This window comes from Liolophura sinensis, chromosome 2 (genome assembly GCF_032854445.1).
Source record: "Liolophura sinensis isolate JHLJ2023 chromosome 2, CUHK_Ljap_v2, whole genome shotgun sequence".
In the NCBI taxonomy this organism is placed as follows: Eukaryota; Metazoa; Mollusca; class Polyplacophora; order Chitonida; family Chitonidae; genus Liolophura; species Liolophura sinensis.
This window is the reverse complement of record NC_088296.1, coordinates 9,876,143-9,888,881: the sequence shown is the minus strand read 5'-3', so window position 1 is coordinate 9,888,881 and position 12,739 is coordinate 9,876,143. Positions and strand designations below refer to the sequence as shown.

Genomic DNA, 12,739 nt, shown 5'->3' with positions numbered 1-12,739 from the left:
GGGTCAACCAGTATCAGCAATGGAATAGCCCCTCTCGTGCCGTATTTTATGTGCATGCAAACCCTGAGCTCAATACATGCAGCACTTTTTGAGATATTACCCTTTTAATACATTTCAAATCAACACTGATTCTAATAAAGTGAAGGCCATTTACAGTAGGGCAAAGCGCATCAATAATGGAACATACATGTGATAGTCCAGTTACTATGCTTTACCTGTATGCAAAAAATCACAGCTACCATTTCATATAAAATTGTTTTCCCTGTTAACGAATGCCAACACTGACGCTCATGGGTACAACATATGCTATGCCTGTACTTTGTACCGACATGCCAAAAAATGTGCACATTACAAAGACCCAACTGGCTGTAAATCTATATACAAAAAAAAACGACCAAATTTTAAATTTAGCATGTAAGCACAGGTAAATTTATGTCAAACACCAGATGAAGAAGACCGTGCAATTATTCACATGTTTAACTATTCAAAAAGACAAATTTCAACACAAACAAGAAATATGACAGAGAGATCTACATGTAAGTGAGAGGCAGTTCTTGATCCATGTTGCCATGACGATGTGTAGCTCATCAAAAATGTGAAACCAACACCCAAAAGTACCCTGCATAAATTCCGAGCATGCCAAATGACAAAACTCCTTAACCAAATACAAGCCAGAGTGCAATCTGTACTGTACCACCAAGGTATGGTCAAATACACAACAAAATTTTTCATACATGTACGCAACTGAACTTGAATCGAAACGACAAGATCAAAACGTCAAAGATGTAGTCACTGGGTGATGTTCAATACTTAAGACATGTGTATGTGGACCATTCGGACGGCAGCATGCAGAATTTTGGAGGAAAAGAACTGATTTACCTGCAGATCCGTGAACAATAACAGTGTCAGGGTCAGACGAGACCAAACTCATACTGCGTACTAGGCAGCATGAAGATGGGAAATGAACAAGTTATAGGCAGATGTTCATAACAGACAGCAAGAATCAATGTATTCCTAACAAGAAATCACTAGTTAGCGCATGAGAAGAAAAAAGAAAACATTTTTGAAATTCCTTCCTTACTTTTCTTTTCCGAAAAAAAAAAAAAGATCTATTTTCAGTTATCTTTTTTATTTTTGCAACGGATACATTATGTCTAATAATACAAGAAATAAAACCATATGTTAACAGCACAGTATTTCACTTCTGTCTAGATTCATAAATTAATACCCATTTATATTTCCACATTCAAATATATTTTCATCTGTAATAAATTGATTTTAGAATTCTTCAGTTTGGTATACCTGAGGAACTATGAAATGCAGCACTTTCAACACATGTTAACGACATTTTGAACAGTTTGAGTGTGGCATACATAGAACAAATTATGTGAGACCTTACTGCACTTTCTGTCACTTCGTTAAAAATCTTAATAGGCCTGCTCTGAATTACCTCCCTTTTTACCCAACAGCGACTACGACATAACGCAAGACTAGTTTTTGAGGAGTGAAACTACGAAAAGTAGGGCCTCGCCTATTAAAACATGCAGTACGTAGATTATGTCACGACAAGAGATAAAAATGTAAAAAAAAAACATAATATTAACTGTTGAGAGTCCGAGGTTTCGAGATATCTTGAATAAAGTCCATGTTTTTCAGCTTAAACGAGTTCGGCGAAGCTGTCTGTTGTACTTAATCAGAGTCAGGATATTCAAAATTACCTCCAAAATTGATTAGAAAAATACATGATGTATCCCTGGGCTTTCCAACTAAGTTTACAAAATTAAAATCTATCCTAAAACAAGGCCTTAAACCAGTTTATCACGCTTTAACTCCATTAGCAATATAATAATGAGGTCTAACCTGATGACAGTTTACTCCAAAAAAAACACACCTTCTAAACAGGAGAGTAGCCTCAAGGGAGGTAATTCAGTTTACGTTAGACTCACCTGTGTGCTGTAACGTCAGACCAGACAAATCTGAAAAATCACAAAGAAAAGAAGAAATTGGAAAAAATCAGTCAGCGTTGATTCTGTATCTCTTTAACGGTATTTTACAGTTCAGAGCTGAACTACTTCAGCAGATTTTCAGACAGAGCACCAGCAGAAAGTAAACTTTAAACAGGGAAAGCGGAGGAAGTTCCATGCGATGTTCAGGAAAGATTTTTTTTGAAAATGTTGCTCCAAAAGGGTAATCGTGGTACGCATGTCTAGGGCACTAGAGGCATTTGCCAATAAAGTGACGAACATGTAAGGAAGCCCAGTAAAGCCGAAAGCAGAACACTGTGAAGAGTATTAAGGTGTGTCCGAAAGCCACTGAAAAAATGTGCTGAAAGCCCAAAAAAAAAAGTTAAAAAAAAATTAATCCACAATAAGAGGTATGATGAGTTAAAAAAAAAACATTTTTGCTAAGACCACACAGATTGTTCCTGCATACTGCATGAACTTCCTTAACAAAACATTCTGAACAAGAGGACTGACCTATACCAGGGGAAACAACCCTCTCATAGTGATAGGGATTTACGCAGACGCTGTCCTGCTTGAGGTCAAACGCAAACTGGCAGTACTTGACGTGTTTCAGTTCATTCTTATGGAGGTCAGGCCAGCGCCAAATGCGCGCATATATAACATGGGGAAAACCCTTCCTGCCCGCCACCTGAAATGACAGGAAAATGAGAAATGGCATATTATATACAGCACATGTAAACCTTCACACAGCACAGCCACATCACTTCTTCACTCTACATCCTCAGCCTTTTCCACCACTACAGCACTTTTTTCAGAGGAGTGAGTGAGTGAGTGCTTGGAGTTAAACGTCGTGCTCAACAATTTTTCAGTCATATGATCACAAAGGAATCCTTAGAGTGCATGTAATGTGCCTCCTTGTTGCAGGATGGTATTTCCACTGCTCTTTTATCTAACGCCGCTTCACTGAGACACCTTACCGAGGGCAAGTAAGCCACCCTGCCTGAGCCATTATACTAATACGGGTCGACCAGTCGTTGCACTATCCCCTTCACATTGAATGCCAAGCGAGGAAGTTACAACTTCCTCTTAGGTGTGATTCGGCCCAGGATTGACCCTGGATCTACCGCTCCCGAAGCAGACCAGAAGCACTTGTAATAGAAGCCTCTAAATAGACACTTAAATCTTCCTGCGGGCTCTGCCCAGTTTCCTTCCACCATAATTCTGGCCGCCGTGGTATAATTGAAATATTTTATGACATAAAACACCAGTCAAATAAAGAAATATACACTTTGTAAATATACCACATTAGACTACTACCCATGACGAATTCCAAAATAAGAGGGCCTTTTCCAAGAAATATTTCTTTTTTGTTTTTTTTTAAATTTTTATGTTAATTTCTATAAATCCCCATTGTTTTTATTATCAAGTATGGAAAAAAATCTCCTAGCATCTAATCTCAGAGGGTTTGGTTTATACAGTATATTCAACAAAAAAATTTTTAAGGAAGGTCTGAATTCAAAATAATGGTTGTTTGAATCTACATTATGTACTTTTGGGCCTCTGGCTCATGCTGGCTTCCTCTCTGGTCATGTGAGGGAGGGTCTGCCAGCAACCTGCTGGTGGGCGTGGGTGTCGTGTTTAAGAACGTGGAAAGCACGCATGTTAATAAGACTCAGGTATTGAGCTCAGGTTCTCCCCACGTGCAGAGGATGATAAGACGGGGGGGTCCATTGTTGGTTCTTTCGGGGCATATTGGGAGGGCAACCTGGGGATGGTCATGGGTTTCCCCTAGGCTCTGCCTGGTTTCCTCCCACCACAATGCTAACCGCCGTCACATAAGTGAAATATTCTTTAGTACGGCATAAAAGACCAATCAAATAAATAAATAAAATAAATTCTGGGCATATTAAACACCATAAATTACAAAATTCATGAAATAGTGTACTGTAAACGCCTTTTTATTCGCGTCTTACTAACACTGTGGACGAATACCATCTTACCCATCAAAAAAACATGACAAATGTCAAAACAACTTTCTTAGATCAACAGATCTCTGAGAATCAGGCAGGAAGTACAGCACAGTGAGTCATGGGCCAAATTTTAGGTGACAAAGGATTAGTGTCCAGATTTACTTACTGGTTGTACCCATACCCATTTAAACATTACATTACCAAGAGGGCTTCTGAGAAACTTAATAATGAATTTTAATCCACTGAAAATAATAAATTTTCTGCCTTAGCCAATCTCCAGCCGGCCACCAGATACGGCGGTGTGGACTCAGAGGGTCATGTCACAGATGGCCAACCCAAGTCTAGCTGGCCTAAGTAACCTGGGAATTTGTATCCAAACAATGCCATTTTCCAGATGGATTCTAGCTGTATATACTGCCATACCAATCTGAACCCATAGTGGATAATGTTGAAGTTCTGATTTATGACACTGACATCTCTGGCCAGACTTTAGATTCCGAGTTTTCAGACTTTGAATTTAATCTTTTGCCCAGGCATTTCCAACGGCACTGGCATTACTTACTGGTAAGCTATGGCTTTATCCTGTGTTACACTGTACATTTCGTGTGGCCATCTAAAATATAATTTGCTGGGGGTAACACACTCCTATCAGGAAACTAGAAAAAATTTTTCTTTTTATTTTGGATGCTGCAAGAGATAGGGATTTTGAAAAAATCAACATTGAGAGAAAGTGCATAAAAAAGGAAATTCCATCAAAACCCTGGGTGCTGGGTCAGTTAAATGGGCTTGGCCCAAAGATTTGACGCCTTCTGGGCTATCAAACGGCACATAACTTATAGTCAAAAGTTTAATAAAGTCATGACCTGTAGAGATAGTACACACTACATTGTAGCTGATTTCAATCAGCAAAGAGATTAGGCAAAAATTCAAAAGTGGAACAATTGTTCACATGCGCTTGGAAAGAAGCTAATCCGACGTATTTTGTGACAAGAAATCAAATGGTGCAAACCACAATGCTCTCCGACCAATACAAACACAATAATTTATATCCTACAACATTATAAATTGTATAATATTTTTGCGAGCTGGACTAGAGCAAGCATAACGATCTTGTTTTTAATGACCGTCTGACTTACCTGTAACCTGCCGTCCAACGTCCTCTGTATGGTGACACATTTGGAGGGATGAGCTCCGTTTGTTGTAATAGCCGTGATCAAACTGTCCAGCTCATCTCGTTTCTCTTTCAATTTCTTCACAAGACTTTCAATAGCTCTCTTGGCAAAACTTTCACTTTCTCCACCCTGTCTATGACACATCAACGAATGGACGATACTCAGACAGGCATCTGCAGATGTGGGTGCTTGTGACGTCATGATCATATCAGTGCCCCCCTTGGGGCAACGTGCAGGTGTAACTTAGGATTGGCTCAACGTCAGAGATACTGAAACAGTAAACAAGAAATAAGTAAATCGTGAAAAATGGTTTATTTTCTTTTATTTGATTACAGCTCTAAAGCGTAAAGTAAAAGCTAAAATATGAAGTAAGGTCCATCATTCCAGAGAACTGAAAGTTATGCGCAAAAATAATTTTATTTTTTAGATTTTTTTACAGTGTTGCCAGGCATTCAAATATCTGAATGCTACGGTGGGCTTTATGGACCATACTGACGGCACATCACCCTTTTTTTCCTGATTTCCACCAGAATTAAGGTTTTATGATTTTAGTAATCTTTCACTCAAAGGTAAAAAGAGTTATTCCAAAATTCAGTGTCGTGATTAGAGTTTGATAAACTTCCTGTGACGTCGGAGTTCCTAACCTCTGATAGTATGGGCCATAAACCCCCCCCCCCCACAAAAAAAAACACAAATGAACATACATGTATGCATGGTTTTAAGTGGTCTACCTTATTTCTGCCAAAGTCTGAAGAACAACATACTCACATCGTTACTTTTCCAAAAGGCTGGTAAAGAAATGTAATATTCTACTTTCAACACTCCTAATATCTGTCCTAAATTTTAGAGAATTATGGTATTTCGTGCTATTTTGCTTTTTAGAGGCTTTTTTTTTTAAATCAAGAATACTTGATTAATGTAACAATTTTAAGTTTATCTATGTCTTTCAATTCCTGGAGAGATGTTTAATGCCATGCTCACCAATTCTTTTCTCGCATGAGTCCATGGTGGTCAGTTTTATGCGTGGAGGAAACTGTAGAGCCCAGAAGGGAACCCTCACTCTCTGGCAAGTTAATGTTGAACTTTCTCACTTGTGGCACACAAACATGCACACCACTCTGGTGCTACAGAAGGCAAGTCAAACTGCACAAACAGCCCTGTTAGCATTATCGCCCATTATCGCGTATGCCCCATACGCAGAGAGTTAGGATTTTATTTATTTGATTGGTGTTTTACGCCTTACTCAAGAATATTTCACTTATACGACGGCGGCCAGCATTATGGTGGGTGGAAACCGGGCAGAGCCTGGGGGAAAGCCACGACCATCCGCAGGTTGCTGGAAGACCTTCCCACATACGGCTGGAGAGGAAGCCAGCATAAGCTGGTCTTGAACTCAGACGCTGGAAAACTTCATTTCATAAGGCTACTGCACAGGCAACAGATTCCAGCAATCTGCTAGTATTTAATTTTTTACTTATTTAATTGGTGTTTTACACTGTACTCAAGAATATTTCACATACGCAACAGCGGCCAGCATTATGATGGGAGGAAACCAAGCATAAGCCCGGGGGAAACCCACAACCATCCAGAGGTTCTAGCTGCCCGTACACATGACAACCTAGAAGACTCTTGTAAACAGGAGATGAAAACAACACACAGCATCAGCATTATGGTGGCAGGAAACAAAGCAGAGCCTGGGAGAAACCCACAACCATCCAGAGGTTCTAACTGCCCGTACACATGACAACCTAGAAGACTCTTGTAAACAGGAGATGAAAACAACACACAGCATCAGCATTATGGTGGTAGGAAACAAAGCAGAGCCCGGGAGAAACCCACAACCATCCAGAGGTTCTAACTGCCCGTACACATGACAACCTAGAAGACTCTTGTAAACAGGAGATGAAAACAACATACAGCATCAGCATTAGAGCTGCCATGGCCTACTATAGCAAATAGGTCTGAGCAGTAAGATAAAGTCTCAAAGTACACAGTGGAGTCAGTGGACACAGATATAATGTAGATGCCTAGATTTTAATCAACATACTATCAGATAAAATTGGATGAACTCATGATGAAATTAGTGAAGATTCATGTCATTGTATATATTAATTTTTTTTTTTAATCCTTATGCACAAGTACATTTTTAAAATATTGAGATAAGGTATAGGCCAATATTTATTCAACACTGATTCTCAACTGGACAACAATGTATCATTTACTGAACTCCTGCTTCTTATCTAACGATATGAAATGCTATCCTACACTTCTGACTCGGGTACATGCGTCCTTAACCATAGATGTAATGCATTCTGCTGACTGTGGACTTTTCCAAGCTTTCACCAGTCATGCTTCACCAGCACACAACCTGCTAACATGCTTATCATGTTTACTTATCAACTGTAAACAATGAACCCTGTCTGTGTTGTCAGGGACATAATTAGCACTTAGCAATTACAGCATTTCCCCTAAAAATTTGTCCAAAAATGGTACATTTTTAACGGCAATTCAATTAAAAGGGTCATAAAATATTTGTTTTGGCATGTTTGGTGCTGAAAGTTGTCTTGTAACCAAACCCCATGACACATTTCTAAGATGAACAGAACTCTCAGAATTAGGCAGCATGGGTGAGAGGCTTCTGGGTCATTACGCTGCGCTAGCGCGCTAACCGACTGAGCCACGGAGGCCCCTCAAACACAGTAGGCCTGCAGCAAGTCATTGTTAGGCACATTATACATGCATCACATAAAACAAAGCGCATATACCTTCTGTAACTGAGTCAATGACAAGCATGTTTTAGTTTATGAATATATCTGAATTAGTCGATTTCAATAAAATTAACGAATATCCTCATTAGCCATTTTTGATGATATTTCATATGGACATTACCTTCCGAACCAATGTAGGTTTTATAAATTCAGACTCACTCTTTATCAAATTGTCTTTCATATCAGGGTTCCAAAATCTGTTTATCACCACAAGTACCAGTAATTGTTTTTGGTATACAGCTATTGTCTTTCATATCAGGGTTCCAAAATCTGTTTATCACCACAAGTACCAGTAATTGTTTTTGGTATACAGCTATAAATATGCCATATCATAATTCAACTTCAAAATAACATGGCCATATCTAATGCCATTTTTGTTCCTTGCAAAAACATTACGGCTATCAAACTGTTGAGAGCCAAAATGAATCAAGTTGTGTCTTGCAAGTAAATTAAAAAAAATTAAATTCAATACTCGCAAGTAGATTAAACAAAAATATGATGGCTTACCAATAAAAAGTTAAGTTTCCATCCAAATTTCTTCCACCCACAGCACCAAAAGCTCTCTATTAAGGCATCATTTTGAGTTGTATTTTACAAAAAGAGATGTATGCACGGTCACAATTTTAGGATGAGCAACCCTTAATTTTTTTTCTAGGTATCGGCATGGCCCAAAATAATGAAACCACATTTCACGTAACCTAACAACTGAAGATTATTGCCTCTTTACGTCAACATTGTGTTTCATACATGTATATTTATTTATTTATTTATTTGATTGGTGTTTTACGCCGTACTCAAGAATATTTCACTCATGCGACGGCAGCCAGCATTATGGTGGGAGGAAACCGGACAGAGCCCGAGAGAAACCCACGACCATCCGCAGGTTGCTGTCAGACCTACATGTATGTTATAATGGAATCCATCACGGTCTTTATGTACAACAATAGGAGCAAATACTGTCAGGCTGAGTTCACAGCCAGTTTGTGTAAATGTATTCTTGAAGTCAAAACATCCTACTTAACAATTCGACGCAAAAGGAGTCGCTAGGTGTGTGTACATATGTGGTCTTCTTGTGGCTTGACACCTGGTAGTTCCTCCTGATATTTTGTATAGCATGATGTAATAATGAAGTCCACAGCACTATTAAGTACTTGTTGTGGCCTCCATGGCTTAGTTGGTTAGCACGCTAGCGCAGCGTAATGACCCATGAGTCTCTCACCAATGCGGACGCTGTGAGTTCAAGTCCTTCTCACGTTGGCTTCCACACCAGTTGTAGCCCGGGTGAAACCCACGACCATCCGCAGGTTGCTGAGAGACCTTCCCACCTACGACCGGAGAGGAAACCAGCATGAGCTGCACTTCAACTCACAGCAACCGCATTGGTGAGAGACCAATGGGTCATTACTCAGCGCTAGCGCACTAACCAACTGAGCTGTGGGGGCCCCATAGAAACTCAGAATAATTCAACAATTGCCCAAGACGGTTTTTGTTGGTGATGTATAGCTGACAACGGTTAAAACCAAAGTTTCACAGCAATCTGTGGCTAATCATGGCTATGTCACACTGCTGATAACTGATCTCATTTCAAACACAAAGTACACCGCCAGCCCTAAACAAGCATGTAACTGTGATCTAAACCACTAATCTGTGTTAATATAAATCCGCAAATTCTGGCAAAACTATTCCTCCATGCTATTACCACACTAAGGCAGCAAGTAAAAATTGTCAATGACAATCCAGTTTTCCCCTGAATATCAAGTTTCATAATATAAATCATTAATCAATTATTCACAAAATTTTGCCGCACATGGCTGACCTTCTTGAGAATGTAAACAAAGATAAATCTGATTAAATCAGACAAGGCTATTTTAAATCGTTGACATCTCCTTGTCATCGGAAAAAAAATTATGGAGCAACAAGCGTTGACAACAGGCATGTCAAATTGATACAATTTGAAAAGCAAACCTAATAAAACATTTATACGGGTCAAACAACTTATGTAGCATTCACAGACCTCTTTTACACCCCATAAAAAATAAACAGACAAAAAAGCAAAGACTTTCAAATTTGTCAGTGTCGCAGGAAAATCAATTAAGGAAATTCCTTTTCTTAATAACATGATAATAGTTGTCAGTAACATAGAAATTAATTGATAAAGTTTCATTTCGACACATGTATGCATCAAATGTTGGCCTGCTGACAATTACACGGACACCCGCAAGCCATTTTACCCCCTCTTGAAAGTCAATACTTCATTTCTTTTTACCAGAAACTGACACAACAGGTTGGATTATCATGAAAGATAACTGAAATAATAACCATGGAAAATGAAAACTGTTCTGCTGCCTGCCCCAATTTCCAGTAATATTCTGAAAGGAAACAAGGAATCGAATGCCATTGGCCTTAATGACATTCCTCTCAAATCAGCTGTCAGCATTTGACACTAAAAAATAAAAAGATTATTTAAGTTGACAACAGTCGCAGATAAGACTGAACTAAAGGAACATGTGATCACAGACTTTAGTGTCTACAGGTCTCGACGTCTGGCAATCGTGTGGTCTCTGGGCACATAAATCTTTTATGGACCAGACAGTAAGGGGAGACAACCCCCGAAGTACTAATATTAGACGGCTGCGTATGGCGACAGCAAGTCTGCGACATTGTCATTTCATCTTGTGCTGTAGCATTCTACAATTTCGGCAGACATTGGGAAGATCGCAATGGCTGGGGACCAGATATACACAGCACAGAGACAGATTTTCCCAAAATTACAGCAACTGCAGCTTTTACAGACTTCACATTCGATAATTTCTTTCGACCACGCGATCGTCAACGACATCTCATGTACCGAACCCACTGTCAGTGGAAATCGAATAAAAATACTTCCCGACATGCAGTGGCATTAAACTTTCGTCGTATGGTGTCCTAAAGGTTCTAAGTATAAGAATCGAATCCCAGACTTACCCTCAGAAGGCCTCAAACCTCCAAAATTCGATAAAATTCACCCAAACAGTAACTCCATTTTCTGGCGCGAGTGAAATCAAAATAGGAGTTTGCGCATGTCCGCGAATGTCTTATGAGGTCTTCCGGGATGAGGCTCCATAGTGAGGGGGTCAGGATCTGATGTACTTTTAGCACCTGAAGCAGCTGGCAGCTCCGATCGCAGTACTGTTTGCATTAATTTGTATTCTGCAGTTTTCCAGAGCAAATAAATAGATTAATTAATTAATTAAAATCGGGGAAAAAAAGAAAAAAAGAAGCAACAACAAAAATCAGATAGGCTCGTTTTACTAACACGAATTGATCAACTTTAAAAGAAAAAAAAACTTATACAGCGGTAATGAAATTGAATAGACACTTCTACACTTTTCACCCTTTTAGTGGCATTCATTACTGACGGCCATTGTATAACTTAAACATTCTTGAGTAAGAAGGCGTCAAACAGCAATTCAAGTCAAAAAGAAAATAAATAAAAATATGTATTGATATTCACTGAGAACCGGGTATCAGTTAATTTGTGAAATAAATTCATCAACTTCCTTTGATTTTGGACAATTTGGTTTGGTTTGTTTACACAGTTATCATCAAGAATACATGTATAATGAACTGATTTATATGGGATTGAAAATGAGCTAACTGTTGAATGGAAGAGCCTGTAAACTAACGAAGTTGGAAAGGGAATGGACGTATTTATTTATTCATTTATTTATTTGTTTATTTATTTATTTATCTGATTGGTGTTTTACGCCGCACTCAAGAATATTTCACTTATACGACGGTGGCCAGCATTATGGTGGGGGAATCCGGGCAGAGCCTGGGGGAAATCCACGACCATCCGCAGGTTGCTGAAAGACCTTCCCACATACGGCCAAAAAGGAAGCCAGCATGAACTGGACTTGAACTCAGTCACCGCAGGAATGGACGTATAACGATGAGTAAATGTGTTAGTAGTCCGTATGCATGACTTTTTTTTTCATTTCATGTAAAATTATGTGCTATGACACCATAGAATTCAATCATTTTTATTTATGGGGTAATAAAATAAGTGCCGTGGATAAATAATAAAATTCTTTTTGGAAGTCGTTCCATTGACTATGGCTGATCATTTTCAATTTTTTTTTTTACCTTAAATATTTATTACATGTTTTCCAGAGCATATATAACTGCACTCTAACAAAGCGAGTCGACCCCAACTGGCTGTTGGATAGTTAATGGAGTTGGTAGATATCCTAAGTTGTATGTTCCAGTCTAATTCGAACAATTAAGTATTTTCGTGTGTCTCGATTTATCAGTGTGGGGAATCATATGTATTCAATGCATAGGATATTACAGATTGATAGGACATACAATTTTACCAACACGTCGATTATAACGTTTTTAGCTTTTAGGTTGAAAAAAAAACAACAACAAAAAAACATGTCAGTTTAACAGCAATGTCATGGGGTACATTTGGGTTATATCAGATAGACTTTGTCCAGCTTTTCCCACGAATTCAAGCTATACAACATGTCCGCCAGTGTTCACACTAAAGCTGTAATGATTATATTTACGTTGGCAAATCATGAAAATGGCTAATCCGGGTTGGTCTAAAAAAAAAAGCAAATCTGACCAAACTATGATGCTTATGCATGCGCACTAAAATTCTGTATATCGATGACATCCATGAACAATGTCAGTGGATGGATCCAACGTATCCGGTGCCGCACCACCCCTTCTCATGACGTTACTTTTCATTCCATTCCCAGGGAAGACAGTTGTGATGTCATGACAATACTGTTTATGATTGGCCAATTGCGTGTTCTTGATTGACAGTTCTGAAAGTTCGTATGCATGTGTAGGCCTATATCCTGGAGCCGGTAAATCTA

At 38.9% G+C, this 12,739-nt stretch overlaps 1 protein-coding gene across 1 annotated transcript in view; it reads right to left on the bottom strand.

Moving 5' to 3' along the window:
• Positions 1–10,911, bottom strand: part of LOC135462670 (mothers against decapentaplegic homolog 4-like) — a 30,658-nt gene extending 19,747 nt beyond the window's left edge. Inside the window, exons 1-4 of the mRNA XM_064739896.1 lie at positions 10,839–10,911; positions 5,071–5,375; positions 2,478–2,652; positions 1,947–1,976 (exon numbers count right to left, since the gene is read on the bottom strand). Of these exons, the coding sequence (XP_064595966.1) occupies positions 1,947–1,976; positions 2,478–2,652; positions 5,071–5,313 (448 nt within the window). The 5' untranslated portion in view covers positions 5,314–5,375; positions 10,839–10,911. The remainder of the gene's footprint in view (positions 1–1,946; positions 1,977–2,477; positions 2,653–5,070; positions 5,376–10,838) is intronic.
• Between the last annotated feature and the right edge of the window lie 1,828 nt (positions 10,912–12,739).